Source organism: Acomys minous (genome assembly GCF_964271855.1).
Source record: "Acomys minous genome assembly, chromosome: 19".
Classification (NCBI taxonomy): Eukaryota; Metazoa; Chordata; class Mammalia; order Rodentia; family Muridae; genus Acomys; species Acomys minous.
This window is the reverse complement of record NC_140499.1, coordinates 57021064-57032174: the sequence shown is the minus strand read 5'-3', so window position 1 is coordinate 57032174 and position 11111 is coordinate 57021064. Positions and strand designations below refer to the sequence as shown.

Here is an 11111-nt window from a genome sequence, read left to right as displayed (position 1 = left end):
TAAGAGTATAATCTTTTGGCTGATTAATACTTCACAACAAATCATTATGCTTTGTATTTTTATAAAATACTTTTCAGAGGGACCTAAATTAGATATAGTAAGTTAAATAAACATGCTACTTAAAACTGAACAGTGGGAAAGACCTACACATTGTTAAAATTTTGTTCAATGACTATTTTTTAAGAGGGTGATTATATAATTTCCCACAATATTTTAATGTGATTCATAGGTAAAACTTTCTCTAACTTTTTCTTCTTCTTTAGAGAAGAAAAAAATTGGAGGAAGATATTTAGCTAAATATCACAGTGTGCTGAAAACAAACTTCAGTAAAATCAAGAACAAAATTAAGATTAAAAGCTGAGCTGTTGCAATAAAAAAAATAAGCACCACAAATTTTTTTTTTGGTAACATTGTGTGCGTCTTCAATTGGCTCAAGAGTTAACCCTATTCAAATGTAAATATGAGTTTAATAACTATTTCCTTCAAGTATTTTCCTACTAAATAAGTGCACACATACGTGTAGCAGACAGACACATATCTCCTGGTGATAGATGACTGAGCAATAGCTTTCCCTCTGACCCAATCTGACAAGTAATTTGGAAGCAGTGAGAGTTAAATTGTTCATCCTCTTGGTGCATAAGCGGATTAGAATATATTTTCATAATTGTTTTTCAGTCAGGAAAATTAACTAATTATAGCATAATTTTACACTACAATGATAGTCAAAAGTTTAATTAGAACTGTGTATACTGGCTTATACCTACAATCTCAGCATTTGAGAGGCTGAGGCAGGAGCATTGCCATGAGTTTGAAGCAAAATGAAAGAGAACAAAGGAACTCATTAGGATAGAGGCGGCATGTATATGACTTTATAAAAATAATAAGCTATTTTTTTTCTTAGACTGCGAAGAGAAACTAAAAATATCCTAGAACACTATCTGAGTTTAAAAACAAAGAAAGTGGAAGCTAGCAATTTCGTGGGCATGAGTCAGCCAGCTGGAGTTCTTTCACACACATGCCATGTTTCTTTCAAGTACAAAGCCTCTGAAACACTTTTTTATTCCCCGAAAACCTGCTAAACGGAACTTTGCTGTTTTTTTTTTTTTACTTAGTCATTTACTAGGGAGCCCTGTTCCGCAGATCAAAGGCTTTGCCGTTGAGCCAACAGCTATTAGTTTTTTTCCCTTGTTAACTGATACTTTCTTTTTTACACCCCTTATTGTATGAGATGCCCCAGGAAGAGTTACTTCTCTGTAGATGAACAGTTCGAGGCTATTTAGGTGACAACGCGTTAATAAAGTTTTCAAGGTCTGCTAAAGAATTGTGAAGTTCATCGGTCATATCGCGACTTCTGAGAAACCTTTTCAGAGTGCCTACAGCTGTGATGGCTTCGTTCTTGGAAGGTAAGGGCAGGCCCACTTCTAGAGCTCCGCTGTCCCCTTCCTCTTCATCAGAGGTATAAAAGCCAGTTTCGTCTTGCTTACTTTCTCCGGTCCACCCAGCATCCTCATTCGGGGCGGCTTCACAGGTCTCCAGGTCCTCATCCAGGGCAGCGTATTCCTCTATGGACAAACCTGCAGGAAATTCCACTCCGGCCCCAAGAGCATCTGCAGTCAGGTCAAGAGCGTCAGTGTCAGCGTCAGCGTCATCGTTCTCTGCATTTGGTGTGTCGTTTTCTTCCTTCGGAGACCTGAATCCTGCTTCTTCATAGCTTTTAACAATGGTCTCAGGGGCTATAGCTCTCCAGCAGAGATGCAACGTATCTACAGCATCCAGCAGAGAAAATGTAAATTCGTTGCTATTTTCGACAGAACTTAAAAATTTCTTGATAAGGCAATGCCGATATTTGATTTTCAGGCTTTTAATAACACCTTGCTTCATAGCTGCGAGCTCGGGAGACAAGCACGGTGGGAAGAACGCCAACTCAATGGACTTCAGGTTTTTCACCTCTGGATGCGCCGGAAAAGAATCGACAAAAATCACCACTCTTCGTTTCTGGGCTTGGAATTTCTCATCAAGCTTCTGCATCCACTGTCCAAATATGGCTGCCGTCATCCATGCCATTCTGTTAGCTTCATAATAGACAGGCAAGGATTTTATACCTTTGAAACAACGTGGGGTTCGATTCTTCCCGATGATGAGCAAAGGGAGCTTCTCTGAGCCATCCATGTTCGTCCCGACGGCCAGCGTTATCCTGTCTTTGCACAACTTTCCAATTGAACACGTTTCTCCTTTGAATGCAAAAGTGTTCGTAGGCAACATTCGGTAGAGCAGCCCGGTTTCTTTCACACTGAAAACATTTTTAGGATGATAATCATTTAAGTAGTAAGGAAGCACATTTTGGTACCAGACAGTCGAAGGGTCAATAGATATTCCCGTGGCTTCTACAGGTTGTGCTCTGAATACTAAGCCATACCTAGACTTAAAACGATCCAGCCAACCGTTGCTGCATTTAAAGTCATTGTGTCCCAGCTTCTGGGCAAAATCATTAGCTTTCAGACGCAACATTGGACCATTAACTGGAACGTTTAGACACTGAGCAATCCGATACCACCTCATCAGGGCCTCTTCCAGATCCGTGTAAAAGGCTGTTCTCAATCTTTTCCTCTTCGGATCGAATCTCAGAGACTCGAAGGCTTCTAGGACTTTGTCTTTATTTTTCATAATGGAAGACAATGAATTTTTCTTTATTCCGTATTCAGCTGCGATCTCTGCCTTTTTCTTGCCGCTTTCCACAGCATTTATGATGTCAATCTTTTCCTCAATGGACAGACTTTTCTTTTTCTTCACGGTCACTGGCTGAGTCGCAGCATCCGCAGAAGCTTCTGCCATCTCCGCTGCTTGTGCAGATCTCGGCTACGAAGTCCTGGTTTCTGTAACCAAATTTGGCTTTCAGTATGATATGCACCAGGGCTTTCGACCTATCATCTTATGTACTAAAGTTTGTAAATTTCAGCAGTCTCGCTCTTTTAGGAAACTGACAACCAGAGAGTGAAGCAAATTCTATACGCGATTAGAACAGGCACCTCCTTAGGATCCTGTGCGGCTCAATTTATAGTTCTTCAGAGTTCCAGAAGTCAAGCTAAAATAGGAATGTCATTATGTCAAACCTGCCCAGTCCTGCTGGTGTATTTTTAGAGCTGCAATCCTTTAAGACGATCTATTTTATCCATGCATGCTTCAACCTGGTACTAATTCTCCACAGCAGGTTCAGAGATAAGGAACAAACTTTCGAAAATGTTCATGTAAGATATCACCCGGTAAGTTGTAGTTTCTTCAAGGGTACAGAGCAACAGCAGCAGCAGCAACAACAACAACAAGAAGGAAATGGTACGTTCCTTCTACTTCTTTCTTGAAGATGCCAGGAGAAAAGGCAGCCTTTCGGCAACATGTGAACTGGATATCAAGAATATGCTACTATGCTCTAAATGACAATGAAAAAGATGGGAAGAAGTTTCTAGAAACGCGGTAACCAAAGCTTAAGGTGAACGCTTACCTCCTGAATGGGCTCCCCATTAAAGCGTTCCAGCTGCTCTGTGGGTTTGGGTCCCTTCTTGTCCTTTGCAGTACAGACTTCCAAAGTACACCAGACAAATTTAATCTGCCTTGAAAACGTGTGCTTGCCAGAATTAAAGTACTAAAAATGACCCTGGATAGATCCGTGGTGGCTATTTTCTACATGAGGTCACAGACTGTAACCTCTGACTCTAAAAGGAAAAAAAAATAATCACAGACAGTAATCATGAGCTCAATTTTTAATAGCACACAGGAGACAGTCTTCTTCATAGGCGCCTGCTAGAAATACTTCATCGAAATACTCAATTCAGATGACTGATAATTCCATTAAAAAAAAAATCTAAACCCCATTCTCCCTCGAAGCTAAAAAAGAAATCTAGTAACTTTTACATCAGTTCAGCACAATACCTAAATATACGCAGGTCAGCGTTAGTTGAGAATGTGCATTGTAAATAAACACATTATTAAGAGGATATACTGTAGAAAATGATCTAGATTAAACTAGGAAGTAGAGTGACCATGGTTCTGCCCCCTCAGGCCCTCTATGTGAGTCTGCCTGTGTGTGGAGAAGTGACTTGCCATAGTATAAAGACATGGGCTTTGGTGCAAGATGGAGCCTGAGAAGTGACTGCCATTTAGTACTTATGTGGTCCTGGGTCACTTATGTATTAACGCCTCAGCTACATGACCACCTCAAAGGTAGCAGAGGCGGGGGCTGTAAGGCTATGTGCGCTGGGACATACAGGCCCAGGGCAGGGAGGGAGCAATCCTCCTCCTGTCGATCTCGAGACTAAAGTTTCGGGTTTTGGACATGCCAGGGCCTCACTCTTGCTCCCTAGGCTGCTCAGCTCCCCTCCTCCACAGGTATTGGCAACCAAACTTGGGCACTTTATAAGGACAGGCACTCTTAACCCCTGGTCCATCTCTCTAGCTCTAACAACGACACATTTTAAAGGCAGTACCAGGTTCCTGTGGAAGAATGGACCGTTATGGATGCTCTGAACACCCACAGCATCTTAGCGGCCTGTGAGGGATAGCTAGGCTTTCTAAGAAAATAGACCGTTTGACTGAGTCACTCATTCCCTTGGGCACTTGTTCATCTGTATGGGGACTCCTATCTTTTATATAAATATTTTGTTCTTATTTGTTTGATATCAACATTCAAAAACAAATCTCCCTCCCTTCTACATTATTTGTCAGGAATAAACAGCAAGGTCTGCAGAAATGGTAACTTGAATTTCCTCTCTTTGTTCATCCTAACTAAAGCTAATAATAATAATAATAATAATAATAATAATAATAATAATAATAATAATGTCTCTAATGTCCAAAATTTAAATCCAGAGGATTTATGGAGTAGGGATGTTCAACCTGTAGAGTCTATGCAAATATTCCAAATAAAAGAGTCAAACTCTGAGCCCAGAGGTGGTGGCACAGGCCTTTAATCCCAGCACTTAGGAGGCAGAGGCAGATGGATCTCTGTGAATTTGAGGCCAGCTTGGTCTACAAATGAGTTCTAGGACAGCCCAGGGTACATAGAGAGATCCTGTCTTGGGGGGAAAAATTCAAACTTTGAAATACTCGTGTGAAGCACCTCAGACAATGAATACTAGCTCTGTATACACAACCACAGAGACCAGGTCATCTTGATCAAATAGAAATGAGCAGTATCTTTATTTAGGAAGCTACTCAACATCCTCTGTGAGTCAACAGTGTCATTTCTTCAACAATAACAAAAAAAAATTTTCCACAGTAAAACATAATGCATTCCTAAAACAATCAAATATGTGATGCAAACCAGACAAATTAGACTCTTCTATATAAACATCTATATAAACATCAATACTGCCTAATTAATAAAATGGATGTTATTCAACTTCCAGCAGAATAACGGCCGACATTGGCCTTTTTGCAAGGAGTAATGACAGTAGCTAATATTTACTACAATGCTCATCATTTTTAATAAGCTCACTATTCACTTCTCCCTTTAACACGTTATAGCAGAGAGATGCTCTTACAATTGGAGACTATTTTCTGGATGTCAACAGTTAAACTAAGTCATAGGCCTTCTCCTAAAAAATCCTACAGATGATAAGAAAAACATAAAACATAAAATGTCTATAACTTTTTAACCCAGAAAGTCTGTATCTAGAATTCAATCTGGAATTAGAATTTCAGGCCGCTGTGAGGTGCCATGTGGGTGCTGGGAGCTGAGCCTCCACCAGAGGTCTACGAGGTCCTCTAGGAAGGCAGAGCGTGCTCCTATGCCCTGAGCCCTTCCAGCTCAGCGACCACTTGTCATCTCATATGTCCACAGGTCGGAAGTCCGGGAGAACTCAGCTTGCTCTCTAGGTCTCACAGAGCAGAAACCAGAACGCCATTCTCTTATCTCGAGGTCCTGAGAAAGAACTAGCTCCCAGGTCTCCCTGAGGCAGATCGGAACTTAGCTCCTTGTTGCTGAGGGACTGAAGTCCCTGGCATTCAGCGCCTGCTGCTGGGAATCACCCTTTACACTGGGACAGCGGACAACATGCACACTTGCACACTTTGACTTTCTTTCCTAAGTGCTTTTAGAGGGTTGGTGTGCTGAACTCAGACTCACCCAGATTATCTCCAGTTTTATTAACGAAAAACCAACTAATTAGCTACTTTAATTACACTTGCAAGAATCACCTTGAGGTGCTATGACACGATTATGGGATTGTTATCTGCCGTGTTCACAGGACGGGTATAATATAAGGTGGGCGTTGTTAGAGGTCAGCCTAGGTTCTCATGGCCGATACTATTCTTTGGGTTATGTGTTACAGACAGAACCGGAAAAAAATCTGTCTGTACCACAGAAAGGATTAAGTAAATTAAGAAATAGTTATATGACACAGACATAGGGGAGGGGAGTAGGGGGGAAGTGGGAGGAAGGGAGGAATGGGAGGATACATGGGATGGGCTAACAACTGAGATGTAATATGAATAAATTAATTAAAAAAATAAAAATTAAAAAAAAGAAATAGTTATATGTTGAAATACTACTGTACCACTGAATGGCTTTTCCTTTTTCTTTCTTTCCTTCCTTCCTTCCTTTTCTTCTTCTTCTTCTTCTTCTTCTTCTTCTTCTTCTTCTTCTTCTTCTTCTCCTTCTCCTTCTCCTTCTCCTTCTCCTTCTCCTTCTCCAGACAGTGTTCCTCTATATCCAGGGCTAGCCCCAAACTCATAGTTTTAACCTCCTCAGTAGTTGAGATTACAGGCATAAACCACTGTTCCTGGCTTGAAGGATAATTATGTATATACTGGTTTTTCAAGACAGGGTTTCTCTGTGTAGCCCTGGCTAGCCTAGACTCGTTCTGTAGACCAGGCTGGCCTTGAACTCACAGCAATCCACTTGCCTCTGCCTCCCAAGTGCTGGGATTAAAGGCGTGTGCCACCACGCCAGGCTCTTGAAGGATAATATTTAATGGTATGAAGAAAATTCAATGACATAAGTTTAAAAAGCAAAATATAAATCTACATGCCAGAAAAGACAGAAAATTACATCAGTCTGGCAAGCCATGGGTTCTTAATAACAATTTGTCAAATAAATAAAAGAATAAAAAATATGAAGTTCAGCCCTCCCCACTCACATTTCCTTTTATTTTTATTTTTTTAATTCTAATGTTCTATTGTACCAGATTGCAAAAGAAAACTAAATCATTGGGAGACACAACACTGGCGTCTTCCCATTCAGAGTTTCTGGGGGTAGCAAATTATTCTGTTCTCATCAGTACTTTGCAGCCCTCTGCCAGTCCCAACCACTTCTCACGCTGAAAAGCACACACTTTTCGTCTTTCAAAACTTAAACAGCAAGTATGCCCTCGGAAACCTGCTCACATCCCTACCGCAAACAGCAGAGGTGCTGGTCTTCTGGAAGTTCGTGGTGTGCAACACATAGCTTGTTTCTGTAACCAAGGACTGAACTTCCTGGTGGTTACGAATAAAATGAGTCCAAAGTTCAGCCTGCCAAAAAGCATCATGTGGGAGCCAACGTGGTGCCTCAGCAGCTGAAGTACTTGCCATACAAGCCTGGTAACATAAGTTGGGTCTTTTTTTTTTTTTTTTAAGGAATAAGGGAAACAGACATGATGAGTCTGCGGTATAAGGCAGACCAACAGGCGTTCAAATCAAGGGCATCGGTAAAGGGGGCAAAAGTGCATCTTCACAGGGAGTACGAAGATGGGTTTCTATGGACGCAAGAGCTGAGATCGGTGCCAAGGACGGATGAGTAGGAGCGCGTGGCAGGGAAAGGGGTGGAAACATTTCTGCAGAGTTAACTGGGCAGCGAAAACATACAAGACAGGAAACTTACAGGACTGGGAACCTTCTGAGCAGCTCCGGAACCCGCCGAGCAGCTCCGGAACCTACCGAGCAGCTCTGCGTAATCGCACCTTTATCTCTGTGCCGACATGGATAGTACTGATTTGATTGAAGAAGGCCTTACATAACAGAAGGCAAGGCAGGGACCGGACGCTGGTGAGCCCTGGCATACCAGGGCAGGGAGATCAAATTTATTCAGGATGCCACCAAGGCCACTCAGAGGGGAAGAGTAACAGAGTGGTATGAGAAGGTTCCTCCGTTATCGATAATAACCAATGATATAATGAAATATTAAACGACTCCTGTGCGTAGAGCCTTACTAGCCCTAAATTCACCTACTATACACATAACTGAGTGCAATTGCAATTGTACACATACCTACCAGAAAGTTCCTCAAAGTATAACTCTTTTATTTTTCATCCGTTTATCTGGGAGCTTTTCTATTTTTTTTTAAACTTTGTATTGATTCCTTGTGAATATCACATCATGCACCCCAATCCCACGCATCTCCCTATCCCTCCGTATCTGCCTTCTGCCCTTGCAACCAAAGAAAACTAACTGAACCACCAGAAGTCTCACTGTGGCAGGTGTGGTGGTGTCACGGTGTGTCACACGGTACACCCCTTTTGCCTAAGTAGCTTTACTTGCAAATGTTCACTGCAGTGAGTCATTGGTCTGATTCGAGGCCTCTGGCTTATGAGACTCTATCAATACTGGATCTTCATTAAGACTCCTCTCAGTCTGTTGTTGCCCTGTGTCATGGAGATCCTGAGGCTTTGGGTCTGGCCTGGGTGGCAGCTGAGTTGGTCTGCCTGCCAGCACCACCTGGGCCAGCTCTCCTGATTTGCCCAGGCGAGGGATGGGGCAAGCTGGAAAAGCACATCTCTTTGCCCCCCCTCCCCGCCTGTCCCCCCCCCCCCCCCCTGCGCGCGTGCGCGCCTTGAGACAGGGTTTCTGTGTATATGCCTGGCTGGCCGGGAACTAAAATCTGAGTGCCTCTCCAGTGCTGGAATCAAAGGCGTGCGCCACCGCCTGGCTTATCTGGGAGCTTCCTAATATGTTCTGTTACCCAGCACAGCACCCTCTTTTAAAAGCCTTTGCTTCCCGAAGTCCCACTGTGTGATCAGTAACCTAAATATCCTCCACGGAGAGAAGCCTGCCGATGAAGAGTGTTGGGATTTTTGACACATTATCACAGACAAGAGCTGGATGTGGCAATTTCTTGCTCTTGGGAAAATAGCATTGATAAGCAGTATGCAACATTTATAATCTGAATCTGACACTTACTTCATGCAGAATGGAGTAAAAACATTAGCCACTAATCTCTTATCTCCTTTCCTTCCTGATTACAAAATGAAAGGCAGACAGGCTATACAGTTCTTTACAAGCCCAGGGAATAAAGAATATCTGACTTTGCAGAAGGCGAACAAATTATCTCCATGTAATGACTGCATGTGATAGCAAGCCCTTTTTTCCTACCTCTGATCATATACGCCAATTGAGAGGAGCAGGGAATCTTCCATTCTTTCTAAGCAGAGTGAGCAGGCAGAATTCTTTGGGGGCAAAATGAGAGAAAATAAAGAAGGAAAAAGGAGAAAAAGAAGACAGGAAGAAAATAGTATGGAAGTGAAAATAAATCTTCATTTGAGATAGGCTTAAAAGTTTGGTATCAAAAAATTGATCTCAAGTAACACAAAAGGAAAGGGAAAAAAAAGTGAAAATGCTTCCCTAAATCTAAAGGATACAAGCTTCTGCTTCCTTCAGCCCAAACGATGTACAGAAGGGGTTTTATTTTATTTTGTTTTTTTATCTCTTTCAATTTTCCATTACAACTTGAAGCAGATCCCAGTGTTTTAAAAGGATGGGCCCACATTTGTATTTCCCTTGGGACAACAGAAATCACGGAAAGGTTAATTCCATCATATTCTTGCTCACCATAATACTATGGATAAGGACTAATCACACAGTATGCCAGAGCTTTTCCGGGCTTACGACTACTTAGAATAACCAGCTAACCCATCTTTATTAAGGAAACTCAGCATTAGTTTCAAGTCCATCAGAACCAACATAAAAACCATCTGCTGTTCCCCAAAAAGACTATAATACTAAAGGACAAATAGCCAAGTACCCTAAACTCAACGAGACACCATCAGGAACCCATAAGAAGTAACCATCCATGCCGTTCGTCCGGAACTGGGCATTACAAGACATATTTACCAACTCACCTGGTGATGACACTTGCACTTAGCTACAAGTCCTATTCAGTTCTTACATAATGAGAGAGCAGTTACACTAGACTGGGGCCCCTTTCTAATAATGGAGAAGACTAATGGGTTCCAACTCTGGATGGCTTTGAGTAGGAAAAATCACAACACACTGCAGAATAGTTATGGTTTGAGTGAATATGTAGACCCATTTCAGAATGTAATGGTCCTCTATACAAGATTTATACTTGGGCATGTCAGCAGTGTTTTTGCGAGAGTTGATGTGCTAGCGATCTAAGACAACGCCGTTACTTAGGTTCGAAATGTCTGTGGTGCATTACGCAAGATGTATGTGTAGGGTCATTAAAACCAGTGTGGGGAAGACACTGCAGGGATATTGAAACTCCTTGGCAACGTGCTCTGGGACATTTCTGCTTAGCACTGCTGGGGATAAGGGAGGACTCTTACACGTACCCAAAGTCTGGTAAGAAACCGCCAAGAAGAGCTCTGGGAGAAGGGATAGTTGAGCGGTCTCTGAGGACAGGACGGCGGCGGTCCATTTAAGAGGTGATGGGAGTGAGCAGGAAAGCGGAGCTCGGGTGCTGGCAAAAGAGGAGCCGCGAAGAAAAGTACTATGAGCCCACTAGCAGAGAGCGAGCAGGGCAGGCGAGCTAGCACCGCGCGCGCACGGATGCGGGTCTTTCGGCAGGGGCTGGGGCACGACTGCGCTGCTCGAGTGGGGACTGGAAAGACAGCCAGGAAAGCGGGGATAAGGCTCCCGTGCAGTCCGCGGCTGGCTGTTCATCTTCACCCCATCCCGCCCCGCACCGCTGGAATAACTTTCTCCGTTCTCTCCGGAGGTTGATAAAGCTTGGGCTCCTCGGTGGTGGCGTAGTGGTGGCCTAGGCACCGGGTTAGAGTGTGGGAAAAGGGTAAGGGGACGCCTGGCCAGAGGGCTGCTCCTCTCGAACTAGCCGCCATCCTCCGAGACGCAGCCCGGTCACCCCGGCAACGGCCGTTCTGGATTCCCGGATGTAGTCCACAGGG

The 11111-nt window shown here is 43.1% G+C and overlaps 1 protein-coding gene across 2 annotated transcripts; it reads right to left on the bottom strand.

The window, feature by feature from the left end:
• Nucleotides 1-821: 821 nt before the first annotated feature.
• TIGD4 (tigger transposable element derived 4) lies at nucleotides 822-8733 on the bottom strand. Of its 2 annotated transcripts, XM_084768923.1 has the most exons (3): nucleotides 6549-8733; nucleotides 3497-3707; nucleotides 822-2873 (listed from the first exon to the last, which is right to left on the bottom strand). In XM_084768923.1, exon 3 carries the CDS (start codon nucleotides 2830-2832, stop codon nucleotides 1273-1275), a length of 1560 nt encoding a protein of 519 aa, XP_084625049.1. In that variant the 5' UTR covers nucleotides 2833-2873; nucleotides 3497-3707; nucleotides 6549-8733; the 3' UTR covers nucleotides 822-1272. The 2 variants fall into 2 exon arrangements, with proteins under 2 accessions (XP_084625049.1, XP_084625050.1); XM_084768924.1 differs by lacking the exon at nucleotides 3497-3707.
• Nucleotides 8734-11111: the final 2378 nt, after the last annotated feature.